The following is an 18,554-nucleotide window of genomic DNA, read 5'->3' on the forward strand; positions in this document are numbered from 1 at the left end:
AAGAGAAGTAAGAAGGGATGAATATTAAGTGGATGCAGGGTCGTGGATGGGGCTCCCAGAGGCTGCTCCATAACTACAAAAACCTGTTCTCATAGATTTCATATGCAAACTCACTCCATGAAGTTTATTTTGCAAATAAATAATTCAAATATGAAGTTAGTTTTAACAACACTGTTTGATCCCACTCAGAAAACTTCAGACAACAATGTTTTCAAGTCAACAACAAGTTGCTTTGTTAGACACTAGAGGATTCACAAGGGTATGAAGTGTGTATTATTAGTAAGACAGATTGCCCTTTGGACAAGACAAGTAGCAAAGAACACGGTGCAGAAGACAATGCTCAGCTTCCTAAGCCATAGAATTTCTTGACCCTTGCCTCCCTGCCTTTCTGAGACGTGGACACTGCCTAACTACTGCCACATTCACAGTGAAAACTCAGCTCTCAATACCCTGCAGAAATCAGCTAGCTCACTTCCTTACCTACATCCTTCAGCACCCCAGGCCTTGGATCTGTACATGTCTCAATTCCAAGCAACTCCTCATTTCTTTCTCATGGACTGTGATCCATGACTGTTTCTTTATCTTCTAATAATCAAACCCTAAGAGATATGCAATCCATCTTGGACTTCCTGGGCTCTCTTCATGAATGAAATCAATGATCACCTACACCAACTCTAAAGAACCTTTTCCACAATTGGTCCAATGGACTGGATTTAACTATCAGTGAAAAACACCCCCCTTATTCAGACATCACTCACTCAAGTGGTTCTATTAAATACATCCATACACATTTGTTTTTTCATTTAATCCAAACTACAGTCATGAGCATGAAAAATGACAAAATCAAATAAAACTTTCTCTTTATTCTGTTTTCCTACCAATGTGCTAGCCATCAAAGCCAATAAATCTAAGTTATTCTTGTTAACAACGTGGCCCAGCAGCCCATGATTTTGTAAATTTTTTCCTTCCCTTTCAACCTGTTCTTTTAACGTACCTCTCACTATTCTTCAAAAGAATATGTTAATAATCTGTACAATGTTGATACTCTTCTGCTAATGCTGTGTTTTACTGAAAAATAGAAAAGTAACTTTTCCTAAATATCTCTGCTAGACAGCAACAAAAGAAGGGAAAAACCTACAATGACAGCAAGAATAAAACTGACTACTTAATATGGTGTTCAAAATTTTCTTTTAAATACTTCCACATAAACAATTTGATGCATGGAGAATATGCTATGTTTAGGTTGATACAAATTAAGGACGCCTAAGTTTTTTCCAGTGGTCATGTATGGATGTGAGAGTTGGACTGGGAAGAAAGCTGAGCGCCAAAAAATTGATGCTTTTTAACTGTGGTGTTGGAGAAGACTCTTGAGAGTCCCTTGAACTGCAAGGAGATCCAACCAGTCCATCCATCACAAAGGAGATAAGTCCTGGGTGTTCATTGGACGGACTGATGCTGAAACTGAAGCTCCAATACCTTGGCCACCTCATGCGAAGAGTCGACTCGTTGGAAAAGACCCTGATGCTGGGAGGGATTGGGGGCAGGAGGAGAAGAGGATGACAGAGGATGAGATGGCTGGATGGCATCACTGACTTGATGGGCATGAGTTTGAGTAAACTCTGGGAGTTTGTGATGGACAGGGAGGCCTGGTGTACTGCGATTCATGGGGTCACAGAGTCGGACATGACTGAGCGACTGAACTGAACTGAACTGAAGGTCCAGATCAGTGGTCCTCAACTTTAGATCCATAAGAATCACCCAGACGGCTTATTTTACACAGATAGTGTGTCCTACTCAAAAATTTCTGAATCAATGGATGGAGAATGCCAGAGATTTTGCAAGTACCTAAATGATGTTGATGGTTGCCATTGCAGGGACACTTTGATAAACATTGTACTAAACATCTGAAGTTCCCTAATCAAGAGTCCACATTTTATGTATAGAGTAGTAGACAAATTGCAGGCTTGATTCAGGAGTCTACACGCCTGGAAGGTGGGAAGGAGAGTGCCTATAGCAAAAGTTCTCCGAAGAGTACTACATAAATATGTCAGTGGGTTTGTGAATGAACTAGCATTAATGGACTCCATGATCTTTTCACCGTTTTCTCATCTGAAAAATCAGAAACAGCCTGTCTCATCTATTACATTAGGCTATTTTGAGGAGGACATTAAAGAATGACTGAATGACAGGACGGGAATTATAAAATATAGACATCATGATTACTTAGAAATTTATCCAGGCAGCAAAGGACATCCTATAGGCACAGTAAGCATCTCAGATTCACCAATGAATTGCTGAGATTATGTTTCTTCTAGGCAGAGGAAATTAAAGGGAAAAACGAAGGCAAGCACCTTTGACATGACTCAATATTTTTCCTTGTAACACGTTTGTAATGTACAAAAATATTTTTAAAAATTTCTTTTCTTGTTCATGCTCAATTGTTTTGAATTGCTCTGTATTCAAAATTCCTACTTTAAAGAAATCCATTGACTAATCAGGTTTATAGGAAAAATATATAACTATTTAGTGATGTCTCAAATACTGAATAAAATTTCATTCCATGAAACACTTATTAAGTATTTCAATGAACTGCATAAATTAAATCCTTCACTTGGTTTTGATTGTTCATTATGCGTCTCTAAGATTTTAAGCTTATGATCCTTTCTTTAATATGTCACACAATTCACTCTTTTGCTAACAGATGTACTTAATGTGAGTCCATGTGTTACAATTTGAATATTAAAAAATAAAACAATTGTGACTTATGAATTGTAATTACTGTGTAACCTTCTGTGAAAATAGAGTCCTAAGGCCAATAGGAATAATCCTATGGATGTACTTGTGCTTTAAAGAAATGTGAACTGTAGACCAAATTTTAAAGTTTGTGACAGCTACATCACATCAAAGTTCTGTCAAATTCCTGGCCCTCCCTCTGAAACTAGCTCTGGGTCTCAGTTGCTTCAGTAATCAAATGGGGTTAACACATACCATTACCCATCCCCAAATCTCTGGGTCTAGTATGATGTTAATTGCACTTGTTATTTATCTTTACTACTGAACATTCATTGGGAATCCATCTCAATGTAGGAAAGATTTAAAGAACAATTACAGAATATATAATGTTGATCTTAGTATTTTTCTTTTTATTCTTTCAATCAGTTGAGTAAATACTAAAATTACCTCTGATCAAATTATGGAATGAATGAATGAATGAAGCTTTAATATGTCTAAAACTGACACAAACTTTGCACTGTGTGGAAGCTTTTTTATGATGCAGGTCTTTGTGGGAAAATTACCAATTCTGCAGAATTATAGAAACTGCTAAAAAAAAAAAAAATCAGCCTTCCTTGCCCATTGTATTGAATGTACTATTAAACTATCCATGATTCTTAAAAAATAATGATACCCCAGTTATAGCCTGACTATTCGCTCCATATATAGGAAACAAAGTATTCAATGATTGATTAATTAAAGGATGGAACAAAAGAGTAATTTATCTAACTTTAGAAGGAATTAGGGGCTTCCCAGGTGGTACTAGTGGTAAGGAACCTGCCTGCCAATGCAGAAGACATGAGAGAGACATGGGTTTGGTCCCTAGGTCAGGAAGATGCCCTGGAGGACAGCATGGCAACCCACTCCAGTATTCTTGCCTGGAGAATCTCATGGACAGAGGAGACTGGCAGGTTATTGTCCACAGAGTCACAAAGAATCAGACATGACTGAAGTGACTTAGCATGCACCATGCAAGAAGGAATTAAGTACTAGTGCCTTCCTTAGACTGTGAGAGGGTTTTGTTTTTATCCCAAGAAGCACTGCTAACATATGTCTACTTGACAGGCCTAGTCAATACTAACATTAGATCTTTTCTGGAAATGGTTAAGTATAAATCATAAATCAATCCTGATCATAAAAGTCACCATCAAAAGAAACTAGAAAAATAGCTTCAGGCTGTAAAAGAAAAAGCTTATAGTTTAATAACTGTTAATGAATGTACAGAATAGCTTTTGTAGGTCTATTTGTTTATGCTCATCTGTTATATCATCATTGGTACCTTGTGAATTGCTTTCCTTATTAAAGAAATGTATTTCTTAGGGATTATTGGATTTATGTTACTAATTTTTACAGCATTCTTTTTTTTTCCCCCTTTATTTTTATTAGTTGGAGGCTAATTACTTTACAATATTGTAGTGGTTTTTGCCATACATTGACATGAATCAGCCATGGTACAGCATTCTTTAATAGACCAATGTGATAGAAAATTATACTAAGAAGAAGATTATCAAATTAAGTCATTAAACAAAAGTACCTGCTTCTTCAAGGCGATGCCATAATCATCTGCTTGTTTCGTTGTCCAATGTGATAGAAAATTATACTAAGAAGAAGATTATCGAAATAAGTCATTAAACAAAGATACCTGCTTCTTCAAGACGATGCCATAATCATCTGCTTGTTTCACTGTCCAGGATGGCGACAATAGTGACAACTTCTGGGAAGTTACTGAGCTATTCTTTCTGCAATCAGGGTCATATTTCTAGTCTTTATCATCTAAGCTGTTGTTGTGTCCTCCTTCAGGGGGCTTGGCATAAAGCATTCATTGGACTGGGAGAAAGCAAAGCATGCATCTTTTTAATCTGCCTCTTGAAGATAAAACGGAGACTGTCTCATTAACACAGTTATCTCCTCTGCCTTTGCACTGGCGCACGAGGAGCATGACAGTATGTGGTTGCTCCCAGTCATTAAAACCCCAGGTAATAAATGCGCACATGCCAACTGCTTGTACTGGCAGACAATGTTGGTTCACTTTTACAACATGAAAATCGTTATCATAAAAATGGCACTTTATGGAACACTATAATAACATTTCCTAAAAGCTATGTAATTGCTTACTTCTTGATATAGTCATCTTAAGAAACTGTCAAGGTTTACAGCCACTCCAAGAGCTTCATCTACCATTCCTTTATATCAGTAATAAAACTGGTATCCATTCCTTGCATTTCTTTACCAATAAAAAGCACCATATGTTGACCTGAGAGGTATAGGCATTACCTTTATAGTACATAGAGTTATTTGAGCAAGAAATTATAGTCAAATTCCTTTTATTTTTTTCCCCAATTCATCTTTTTAGGGTTTTGACAGTTGGCAGATTTCCTTAAGTCAGGCTGAATAATGCAGTGTTTGAAACAGAGCTGCAAGGGAAAACACAACCATTTTACTGCACACACTCAAATCTACTTTAAAAACAAAAACAAATAGAAACTCTAAACCTTTCAACTTGTTCTTAAAAACATCTTTGACACAGTGAAATATCTTAATTGCTCAGCTTCCCCCTTTTACAAATATCTCAGGAAGGTTTAAGTATGGAAAGTTGAAAGTATTCACATTAAATCGGATGTTATTCGTTATTCAAGTCCCAATTTGTCAGATTTCTTGTAAGGATATGTAAGGTTCTTTTGTGTTAGGACTGTAGTACTAAGGAATTTTAAAATACTTGTATAAATAATCTAAGAAGAAAGAATTATTCAGATATTTTGCCCAAGTCCATTCATAAATGAGTTTCTACACCCACCAAAGCCATTTTGCAGGTAACTTGTATATGGTAATCACCCAACTCCGGTACCAAGATGTTTTCCTACAAAGAGAGAACTTTTAGTCTTGGATTTTTATTGGAGCCTCTTTGAATGAATTATGTGAATAATATACTGGCTAAGGTTTGGGGCACTTTCAGTGGAGCAGTCAAAGTAAGAGGACTAAGCTTCAATTCAGCAGCTTTAGGCAAAAATACCAATTCATGTACAACTAAAGTTGGAGCAAAGAGCATGTGGTTCAAACCTCAAAAAATTCCTGTACAGTTGTGAGAACTGGCTGTGAGAAGCCCAGGTAAAAATAAGGCATGTTTTATGCAAATGTACAAACAGGGTATGTACCACTTAACCTCTCTCTCAGTGTACACTAAGTGCCTTTTCCATCTTATGCTTCCAGGAACGTCTCCACTTTTGTGATTCGAGAGAACCTTGGGCATAGAAGTAGGGTAAGAGGCCCAGGGTGAGTGTAAATTGATGTTGCCTTAGCTGTGAGGGTAGTGAAGGTGACATCATAACCAGGAATGACACTTAGAAAAACATGATAATGGTACACTTCTAGGTATGGGAATTGAGTAAGCCATGGGTATTGAATGAATGTATTAGAAATTCCTGTCTTTCGTGGCATTTGAAAATGGATGGTAAAATGCTCCTTTGTTTATACAATCCTAAAATATTTAGACAAAAATGTGAAATTCAAACAACATTGTTTGGTGTTATAGAAATCAAATATAACAATTGATTTTTTTTCCCTACCCACGGCATCTGGAATGCTTGTAATTGGATATATGCAATCAAAGCAACTATTTTCATATCACAATTAAAAAGCAAAAAACAAAAAACAAAAAAACTTGAACTTATTTAAGGCATGAATGGGCTTCCCAGGTGGCACTAATGGTAATGACCTCAGCTGCCAATACAGGCGACATAAGAGACGAGGGTTTGATCCATGAGTAGGGAAGATACCCTGGATGAGGAAATGGCAACCCACTCCAATATTCTTGCCTGGAGAGCCCCTTGGACAGAGGAACCTGGCAGGCTACAGTCCATAGTGTCACAAAGAGACACAACTCAAGTGACTTAAGATGCACACAAGTCATGAATAATCCAAGGCATCTGTTATATGTTGTCAATATTATTTTTATATATTTGTATATCCTCATTCCTCAGAGGAAGAATCAATGTTTCATAAGGTAAAAGTAGACTACTGTAACATAACATGGATTTCCCATCCCCACCCCCATATCACTATGGTTTTTGCTCTAAAAATATATTCTTCCTGGTGCTATCAGATCTTCCTCCTGGTATGATCATAATAACAAATGGTATACATTTATTTAGTCTCATAAGAATCCCAGATGATTTTTCCCAGGTGAAAACAAACAGTTTGCTTCAAACTACTGTAGTTCTTTTAGCTGGATTACTATGAACAATCATAATTTAGAGCATATGTCAATCGGTAGCTTTATTAAAATACATATTTTGGATTAAAGACCTGAAAGTAAGACTTGAAACCATAAAACTCCTAGAAGGAAACGTAAGTGATAAATGCCTTAAAACCAGTCTGGGATATGATTCTTTGGTTTTAACACCAAAGACAAAGGCAACAGAAGCAAAAACCAGTAAGAGTGGCTATATCAAGCTAAAAACTTTCTGCAGAGTAAAGAAAGCCAACAAAATGAAAAGGCAACCTTCAGAATGGGGACAGAAATTACTTGCAAATCATGTATCTGATGAGTTAATGTTATGACCAACCTAGGCAGCATATTAAAAAGCAGAGACATTACTTTGCCAGCAAAAGTTCGTCTATTCAAAGCTATGGTTTTTCCAGTAGTCATGTATGGATGTGAAAGTTGGACTATAAAGAAAGCTGAGTGCCAAAGAATTGATGCTTTTGAACTGTGGTGTTGGAGAAGACTCTTGAGAGTCCCTTGGACTGCAAGGAGATCCAACCAGTTCACCCTAAAGGAAATTAGTCCTGAATATTCATTGGAAGGACTGATGCTGAAGCTGAAACTCCAATACTTTGTCCACCTGATGCAAAGAACTGACTCATTTGAAAAGATCTGATACTGGAAAAGATTGAGGACAGGAGGAAAAGGGGACGAGAGAGGATGAGATGGTCGGATGGCATCACCGACTCTATGGACATTAGTTTGAGTAAGCTCCGGGAGTTGGTGAGGGACAGGGAAACCTGGCATGCTGCAGTCCATGGGATTGCAAAGAGTCGGAAATGGCTGAGCGACTGAATTGAACTGAACTGAATATCCAAAATATATAAAGAACTCATACAACTCAATAACAACAAATAAAAACAAACAATTTGGTTAGAAAGTGGCCAGAGCATTTGAATAGACATTTCCCAAAGACATATTGATAGCCAGAAGGCACATGATAAGATGTGCAACATTACTTAATCATTAGGAAAATGAAAATCAAAACCACAGTGAGATATCACCTCTCACCTGTTAGAATGACTGTTTTCAAACAGACAAATAACAAGTGCTGGCAAAGATGTGAAAAAAAGTAAAACCTCATCCATTATTGGTGGGAACATAAAGTGGTGTAGCCATTATGGGGAACAGTATGGAAGTTCTCAAAAAATTAAGACTCTTAGTACTCTCTGGTCCAGAAATTCCACTTCTGGATATTTATTCAAGAAATAAACAACACTAATGCCCAAAGAGATATGAACCACACAGAAACAACCTGTGTATCCATTGATGAATCAGTAAAGAAAATGTGATGTACATATAAACAATACTATAGTCATAAAAAGGAGGAAATGTTGCCATATCTGCAACAACATGGATTAACACTGAGGACAGTATGCTAAGTGAAACAAGTCAGACAGAGAAAGACAAGCGCCATTAGGATCTCACTTATATGTGGAATCTTAAAAAAAAAAAAAGATTTCAAATATAGAGAACAGATTGGTGGCTGCCAGAGGTTGACAGTGGGGCAGTGAAGGGTGGGTAGAATCAGTTAAAGAGGTCAAATGGTACAAACTTCCAGTTTTAAAATAAGTCCTGGGGATATAATGTACACATAGTAACTAGAGTTAACACTGTGTTGCATATTTAAAAGCTGCTAAGAAAGTAGAACTCAAAAGTTCTAATCACAAGAAAAGAAATTTTGTAACTATATATGGTGATGGATATTAACTATACCTATTATGGAGATCATTTTGCAATATATTCACATATTGAATCATGTATATCTGAAACTAATATAATGTTATACATTCATTATACTTCAATATAAAAAAAATCATATCCTACTTAAAAAAAAAAGTCAACCCACAGGTGCTTGGGTCACGTTCATTAGCAGAGGAAGTCACTGGAATTTATTCAAGGCCTGATACAATTTCAAAAAGTTATTCTCGTGAAAAAGAAATGACTCATGTACATTGAGGAGCTCTTGAATGTCACCTAAAAGTTTGTGATGACTGTGCAATTAAAAATGCACTAAAATCCTAGGCAGCTTTCAGGCTGATCCAGGGAGAAAGATAAGAGAGATCATCAACATTTTCAATCATGAAAGAAAGTGATATTAAGGGAAAAGAGGTAAGTGAGGGGAAAGTCAGGTAAGCGAGAAGGAAAAACGTGAAGCTGGATAAGCAATTAAATAGGAAGGGGAACTTCCTCAGATTTAAAAGACTACTGCACCCAAGTAGATGAATCAATTTTGAAATTTACTCCAAATAGTCACCACTGGCAAAAACAATGGCTACAAAAAATATAGAGAAGAGATGACACAATCTTGAATTCTGATAAACAAATGGATCTGAAAAACCAAATAAGGACATTAAAAAAATATCACATGTAAAAAGTGAGATAGCACTGATTGTGGTCATCTGGTAAAACTAATACTCACATCTAATTGGAGTTATAAAGTGATCAGCTTGAGAGTATAACTTAAATTTAAAACAGTGTTTAAGAACTCCAATTGGTAAGGACAATCTCCCTTGACAGTACAGAAGATGGCACAAAAGGTCCTTAATGACAAATGACCTTTATTCACACTTTATAATTCTCACAGGATATTCAGAGGTTAATAGATAACATTCCTTAGGCATGCACAAAATCTCTGCACCTATAAACACAGAGATGTATTTGCACATCATTAACCATCGACTGTTCTCAATGCATCCTCCACACCTTAAGTGGGCATGATGAACACACACACACAAACATACTCACACACATGAGACATCTGAGTCTGAATTAAAGAACATGATCCATTGCTCATTCCCTTTAATGATGGATAAAATTCTCACCCCAAAATAGTGAGGATTATAATTTGCATTCAACACCTAGTTCCTTGTTGCTGAGCAGATGCATAATGTCTATTTAAATTTATCAAACATGAGAACAACAGAGGCGAGCACAAATGAACAGCATTTTATAAGAACCTATTAAGAAAATTGACTTTCATGAAGCCAAGCAATCACCTTACAAAAAAATATCTTGGGCTATAAAATTCATTGAAATGTTCTATTCAGTTTAAAGTATTTCTTTAATAACAATTTAATATTTCACAAGATTAAGCACCGTTTCACTATCAATTGTTTGCCTCTGGAAGGTTTTAGTTAGATTAATTGAGCAGCATATAAAAATATTTTTTATCAGTTAGGTATTTTAAAACCTTAAAAAAGTATTCACAATTCAGAGAAAGCTTGTTTTAATCCAAAGGTGCTCTCATGGCCCACTTTTGCCCTAAAAGTAAAATATTTCTCATCAAAATGAAGCATGATAGCAAAATCTGTTCACCTAATGGAGTCATCACTGCTCTTTTTTCTAGTTAAGACACTTTTTCAGTGAGTTTAAGTTCTGGCAAAATCTGTTATGGTTCATCGGGCTTCATTATTCCTTGAGTCATATAATTAAATGATCACATGAAATAAAACCATGGCAGTGCCTATCAATCAAAAGAGTTCTGTGTTCTCAGAATTCAAGAATCAAACTGTCAAGAAAGACTGATTTTATAAGGGCCCCAATTGCCACTGATGTGACAGCGATCTCAATGCCTAAAAAGGTGATTCACTAACAAGACCTGTAAGAATTTGTGATTCTAGCTGGCCATGCATTCTTCAGTTCTTTACAACCCAAGTTTTAATGTCATATTGTCAATCATACACCATACTTCTGAGAGGGAGAAAAGCAATGTATAAAATCATCAGTGACACTCAGATAAAATTAACAGTAACAACTTAATTGTCATTTTCCCAACAGGATTGTTTTAATGACACAACCTAATCAAAGTAACGTGATTGCAATCATTCATAGGATACTATGTCAGAAGAACTTTTCAAACATCAAATACACATTTCTGCCTGAAGATGCTCTGGACCTTCCATTGTCAGCTTTGGCTTCCAGCTCTGTTACACAGTCATTACACCCTGTACTCAGGAAGAAGGACTATTTAAAACAAACTTCTTTTCCTTCTAACTATTGCAGCTGCTTCTACCAAGCAATAAAAGTTGCTAGAGAAATCATATATACACATACATGTAAAATTAGGGAAACAAGCTGCTTTATTGCCTCGACTTAAAATAAGCTCAATCAGTAGAAAAGAAAAACGTTATAATATACAGCTTGATGAGCAGCTGAAGACAAGAATATACTCAGACGCAATTCTAGAATTCAGGATATCTTACTCAGTGTTTGAATGAGACGAAAGACATTTCTCCTCTTAATTTTTCTAAACCACTGAATGAATAAGTGAAGTTTATGTGGGGAATGCAACCCAAAATAGACAGATATATAAAATGTACTTAAATATGATTCTGAGACTTTAAGGCAGAAAATGCAACATCTTGCTCCTGTTTAATTATAATTCATAAACTGCTATTTTATAAACCCTAATTTATGAGTCCAAGGTTAAAAGATACTTTTAATAAGTCAGCAATAAAATTTAACTCAATGTTAACAATTACTCTTTAGGATAAAAATATCAGCTGTATCGCAAACCAGTAATTAGAAGCTATATTAATGAAATTATAAAGATTAAAATCAAGAGGCATATTAACTAACACTTCAAGGTCAAACAAAAGAAGACACTGAAAAGTTTTTTTTTTGTTTTTTTTTTTTTTAAATAGCCTTACTTTTGACGGTCGCCGTCCGGGTACAGTTGTAAAGGATAGCCAACTCTCCAAACACTTTTCCAGGACCCATCGTACACAGCTTCACGCCTTCTTTTGTAACTTCAACCTTACCATCTAAAAAGAAGAAGGAAAACATATCATTTTGATTCTCTCTCATGCTTTATTTCATTTGTTGCTTTTCTAAGATGAGAGAGGAGGGCCAGGCTCATTTTCAAAAATACAAAGCAGTTACCAACTAAAACAAAATCATCCTCAAGATGCAATGCAAGAAAAGCAAATCTCGCCCTAAAATATCTTTTCCTAAATTAATCATTGATAAGATTAGAAAGGAGACTAAAAGAAAACACACACACACAAAAAAAGAAAGAGATAGAGATTAAAAAGTCAAAATGTGAAATTCCAAATGTGATATTAGAAAACTCTAGTAATTCCAATTTTAAAGTCATTTTGAATTTGCAATGAAAAATTGAGTATGTTTTCTACAGCACACTTCATATTGGGAATTCTCATCTGAGTAAGGCAGCTATTATGCAGAGGGAAATTACTTTGACCCTTGGGCATTATTCAATTGCAGCTCACAGTATCTTTTATTTTTAAACATCTTATCCAACTTGGACAAGATTGTTTTATCTGCTTCTCAGCCCTGCAACATGGACTGTAAGGAAACCAAACTACTGAATACAAAGGTTGAGGGAAAAGAAAGACACGCTGGGACTGTCGATGCTCCACAAAAAATTTGGAAAATGAAGCGCGAAAGGAGGAAAAGCTAAGGAAACAGCATACACTGGATATATATTCTGGTGCCTGAAAGTAAGGAAATGCTATTCATGAAGGAAATTGTAATATATATATATAAAATATATAATATTAATATATATATATATTAAATATATATATTTTTTTAAAATTCAAAGCTATGTACACTAAACCTTCCATCACCTAATATAATGGGGGAAGAAATAACAAGGCAACACAATCTATTCTACACTTTATCTTACCCTTTTATTACTCTTCCCAGTTACTTAGCCACAGGCTGCGGAAGGGAAGCCTAATGCTTGGCAGTGGCTAGTGACTGAAGAGAATTAATGCTACCAAGTTTGTCTGAATGTCAGGGCTTCATACATTGTTTCCATAAACCACCCCCTTTAATCTATATGCTTCCTGTAATATTTCACTTTTTAGAGTTTTAGCTTTACATGTACTCCTTCCTTTTTAAAAAAATTGACCCAGTTTTACCTAAGAATAATATATTGATGAAATCACAGAATTGTTCAAATACGTGAGATAAAATCTTATATATTTAAAAACTTTAAAAAGCTGAATTCACAACTGATACATGTGCCACACACACCAGCCGTGAAGCAAACTTTGGAGTGATTATACATTTACACAGAGTAGGAAATGGCAATCCACTCCAGTGTTCTTGCCTGAAAATTCTGTGGAGAGAGGAGTCTGGCAGGCCACAGTGCATGGGGTCGCAAAGAGTCAGACATGACTGAGCAGGCACGTGTAACAACACATTTACGAAGGAATTCCAAGAATAGACTATACAGGCCAAGTGGATCACTTAAGAAAATTGAGAATCAGACAGTCAAAATTGACTGCATACACTCAATGGTTCCAATGCCCACCTAATCAACTTCCCTTAAAGTATTTAGATTCATCTTGAAGCCACCCTCTTCATTTACATTCCTTTCTTTTTCCCTCTGTGTCTAAAAACAAGATTTGTTTTAAATGGAGTCCAGGTGCATGGAAAGCAGGTGGGCCTGTATGTGGTTGTTTCGGTTATGAGGGGACAGATGTGGGGAAACAAATAAGGAAAAAGTCAAATAGGCAGAATACTTAGCACACTTATGCAGAGGCTTACAGCCCTCAATAAAGGGCCCAGTATGGAGGTTTTTATGTACTTATAATTTGAGATTAACTTCAAGAATACATTTTAATAAAACTACCTCAGATCATCATTGTGAGTCACTTCACTGTATAGCAGAAACTAAACACAACATTCTAAAAAACAATTAGACTCTAATAAAAAATAAACAAACAAAAACAAACAGAAAGCTCCTAATAGTGTCCTAGACTTTTCCACTATTTTCCCTGGCTAAACTCAACAATGACTAGAGGCTATTAGCACTGTTACTTGAGGTACTAAAAATAACCCGAAATGTAGTTAATTTATATCTTCTACTCCTGACCTTTTATACATTTTTGCTTTTTTTTTTAATGTGATACTATATTGGTATAGTTTTTACTTCGCCCTATCTCTACCAGGAAAGAAAAATAAAGAAACATTTGATCATTTTTATCTGAACTCTGCTAAACAGTTTAAGTTTGTTTGTGTGAGAGATGTTAGAATATTGGGTTAAAGAAAGCCAGATGGCTATTTATAGTTTCACTTGACTCTTGATATCACTCCTGCAATTAGCACGAATAGTTGAAAGTTTTATCACAGCAACTTGAGTGTATTTTTTATTTTACTTCAGGTACCACATGTCCATTTATGAATTAAAATGGGCTGAGTCATAAGTCCTAAATTTTGCCACATTGAGCAGTAATCAACCTACCTCTTGTTCTTTGGCACCACAATTTATGTACCACTTCAGGGAAATGGTCAGTAATAAGAGATCCATAATGAAGCATCCATGCTGCTGCGAAGTCGCTCAACTGTGTCCAACTCTTTATGACCCCATGGACTGTGGTCCACCAAACTCCTCTGTACATGGAATTCTCTAGACAAGGACACTGGAGTGGGTTGCTATGCCCCCCTCCACGGGATCTTCCCGACCCAAGTGTCAAACTCTCATCTCCTATGTCTCCTGCATTGGCAGGCAGGTTCTTTAACACTAGCACCACCTAGAAAGTCCAAAGCATTCATATTTTTAGCTATTTTTATAAGAATCAGCAAACGAAGCAACAAAGGATTAATCTCAAAAATACACAAGCAACTCTTGAAGCTCAATTCCAGAAAGATAAATGACCCAATCAAAATTGGGCCAAAGAACTAAACAGACATTTCTCCAAAGAAGACATACAGATAGCTAACAAACACATGAATAGATTCTCAACATCACTCATTATCAGAGAAATGCAAATCAAAACCACAATGGGGTACCATTACACGCCAGTCAGGATGACTGCTATCCAAAAGTGTACAAGCAATAAATGCTGGAGAGGGTGTGGAGAAAAGGGAACCCTCTTACACTGTTGGTGGGACTGCAAACTAGTACAGCCGCTATGGAGAACAGTGTGGAGATTTCTTAAAAAACCGGAATTAGAACTGCCATATGACCCAGCAATCCCACTCCTGGGCATACACACCGAGGAAACCAGATCTGAAAGAGACACGTGCACCCCAGTGTTCATCGCAGCACTGTTTATAATAGCCAGGACATGGAAGCAACCTAGATGCCCATCAGCAGACGAATGGATAAGGAAGCTGTGATACATATACACCATGGAGTATTACTCAGCCGTTAAAAAGAATTCATTTGAATCAGTTCTAATGAGATGGATGAAACTGGAGCCCATTATACAGAGTGAAGTAAGCCAGAAAGATAAAGACCAATACAGTATACTAACGCATATATATGGAATTTAGAAAGATGGTAACGGTAACCCTACATGCAAAACAGAAAAAGAGACACAGATGTACAGAACAGACTTTTGGACTCTGTGGGAGAAGGCGAGGGTGGGATGTTTTGAGAGAACAGCATCAAAACATGTATATTATCTAGGGTGAAACAGATCACCAGCCCAGGTTGGATGCATGAGACAAGTGCTCGGGGCTGGTGCACTGGGAAGACCCAGAGGGATCGGGTAGAGAGGGAGGTGGGAGGGGGGATCGGGATGGCGAACACATGTAAATCCATGGCTGATTCATGTCAATGTATGGCAAAAACCACAACAATATTGTAAAGTAATTAGCCTCCAACTAATAAAAATAAATGGAAAAAAAAATCAGTAGTTTCTATAAATAAAAGAAGGTACTGAATTTACAAGAAGATCCAGAGTCTCCTGACTTTATGGTTTTTTTTTTTTAAACTAATCTGTAGTTTGGGGCCATGAAGACTTTCACAAATAAGACCAATCAGTTTAGAGATTTATTACTGCCAGGCTGAGACAGAATTGTTGGCAATAAGCTAATTATGAATACTCTGCACTGAGTTCCAACCATCTTAGTTGGAACATGCAGGACAACTTGATTGGTCATTAAAAGGAGACAGTTGTTCTATCCAAGGTCCCATCTAGACAAGATCTTTCATCTCCTTTGTTGTCTAATGCTTTTATGATTTTGTAGGTTTGAGAACACAGTTTTTACATTATGTATTTTCTCATGAGGGTTTCTGTAGCTGATAGGTTCAACAGGAACATTTAATATTGTGGTGGCTGAGCAGTGCTATGATCAGCATGGGTATATTTTCTCTAGGAGATAAGGTCACTTATGGATTATTTTTTTCCCCTTTCAGTTTTCTTAAGACATAATTGACATAGAATACTGCACATGTTTAAGGTCTACAGCATAATAACTTGACTTGCATATGTTATGAAATGATTACTACAAGTTTATTTAACATCTGTCATCTCACATTTTTTTCCCCACCTTGGGATGATAATGTTTAGAACTTACTCTCTGTTTCCTCAGTGGATTAAGAATACTACTATATAGAACTTGCCTTGTCATTTTAGGTTAGGAGTGCCGTCACTTGTGGAAGAAAGTAGAAATCATTAAGGCTACTATGGGCTAACTAAAGGGAAAAAGTTTTCTCCTTTCTAGGGACAGACGATAGTCTTAGATAATCTTCCTTAAGAATACCTCTTGTCAGTCACTTACATATGTCTTCCTTAAGTTAGTATAAGAAGAAAAAAGACAGTCTCACTATTAGATGATAGTTTCTTCTCAAATTAAAGAAGGGCAGTGGTTCAGCACCTTATCAGTTTTCTGTTTAAGTTTGATTTCAAGTTCAAAAGGATATGGTCTCTCTGGACCTAAACTCCTGCTCTTTTGATGAGGTGTTAAGTTGGATTGGAAATCATTGTTTGGAAATGTAACAAAACTTTGTGAAAAATTGCCCTGTTTTAGCATTTACTATTAGGCAAGTTTGCTTTAGTTTTTGTTTGTTTTTGGTTTACCAGTATCTTAATAAAGATTGGGTTTCCCAGGTGGTGCTAGTGGTAAAGAACCCACCTGCCAATGCAGGAGACATAAGAGACTACGGTTCCATCCCTGGGTCAAGAAGATCCCCTGGAGAAGGAATGGAAACCCAACTCCAGTATTCTTGCCTGGAAAATCCCATGGACAGAGAAGCCTGGTGAGTTATAATCCATAGCATCACAGAGAGTTGGACACGAATGAAGCCACTTAGCATGCACACACAATAGAGATTAAAGATAAGAGACAGAGAAAGAGATAGAAGTGACTTCTTCCCTAAACTTTGTGTGTTTTCACAGTTTCTGTAACCATCATGTCCTTATAATGCTTTACATGGGGCCAAGCTTCCCATTCACAGAAGTCACTTTTCTTACATCATCATAGCAATAATTCTTAGTAGAAGCACAAAAGTACTAGCCATCCAAATGAAATGAAACTTAGTCTGAGATATAAGGGGCTAGTCGAGGTTGAAGCTACATGAGTGAAGACCTCTGTTTTCTCTCTTTCAATTAGGAAAATCTGATTTCCCTTCTGGTCATGACTGCTATAAATACATTAGATACAATTTTTCATTACACTAAATTACGATTGTAATACATATTGAATATGAAATAAAATCATTAGCAGTATACTTAATAATCAGAGAATCAAAAATGTAAGTGAGGTATCTAGAACTAAAAATCTCACTATGGGAACTAAAAGAAAAAAAAAAGAGAAAGGTTAACACGCACATTAATATACATGAAACTCATTTTTTGTTTTGGCTTCTAACTCTGAGGTCTTGGGCTTCCCTGTAGCTCAGTTGGTAAAGAATCTGCCTGCAATGTGGGAGATGTGGGTTGGGAAGATCCCCTGGAGAAGGGAATGGGTACCCACTCCAGTATTCTGGCCTGGAGAATTCCATGGTCTGCATAGTCTACGTGGTCACAAATAGGTGGACACAACTTCACTTTCACTTTTTCTGAGGCCTTAGGGCACATGCACATATCCACAAAGGAAACCTACATGGGGAAAGAGAATGAAATTTAAGCAAGCCAGATACAGAAAATCATCTGAACCAGCAGAATGAAAGTCTGGAATGAGCAAATTACATTACAGCATTTCTGTCCTTAGAGATATTTAAGGAGTAAGAATTTACTAAACCTATTGTAGATGACTCAGCCATTGACCAGATATGAACAGAACTCTGGAAAGACTTCACAAGACAAGCATGATTCTATAATCTTTCTACATTTTGTTTTGAAAGCCTAGCACTTTAAAGTACTCAAAAGGCACTAGATAAATATCAGTGGACTAATTCAACTTCCAGTGATGAAGAAAACCAAAGACAGGACAGATAAGAGAGATTCACACATAGGGAAGAAACAGGAAGTAGTCTAATCATTTCCTGAATAACAAGAGTTGGATAGTTTGACTGTCTCAAGTCAAGTTTATTAAGCTCAGTTCTTGCCATTCACAATGCATTTTTGTTCTATTACTTCTAAGATACATGAGTACCTCATTGGTCTAATCAATGAATGGCCATGTCTTTGGCTCCTTAGAGACAGACAAGTGACAAACTCTATTCCCAGGGTCAGACCTGTGGGGATGCATCACGTGGTTTTTGTGTTTCTTATGTAATAGTATTAAGTTTGGGAGACTTTTGGACCTAACACTATGGTTCTCAAATGGGGTCACTTTTAACCCTATGGGCTATTTGGAAATGTCTGGAGATGTTTGT

The 18,554-nt window shown here is 36.5% G+C and overlaps 1 protein-coding gene across 2 annotated transcripts in view; it reads right to left on the minus strand.

Moving 5' to 3' along the window:
• The window catches only part of PRKG1 (protein kinase cGMP-dependent 1), a 1,324,229-nt gene that overhangs the window by 834,754 nt on the left and 470,921 nt on the right, over nt 1-18,554 (minus strand). For both annotated transcript variants that reach the window (XM_065922836.1, XM_065922835.1), the window contains exon 3: nt 11,686-11,799. In XM_065922836.1, coding sequence (XP_065778908.1) covers nt 11,686-11,799 — 114 coding nt within the window. The remainder of the gene's footprint in view (nt 1-11,685; nt 11,800-18,554) is intronic.

The sequence above is a fragment of the Muntiacus reevesi genome, chromosome 2, assembly GCF_963930625.1.
Source record: "Muntiacus reevesi chromosome 2, mMunRee1.1, whole genome shotgun sequence".
NCBI lineage: Eukaryota > Metazoa > Chordata > Mammalia > Artiodactyla > Cervidae > Muntiacus > Muntiacus reevesi.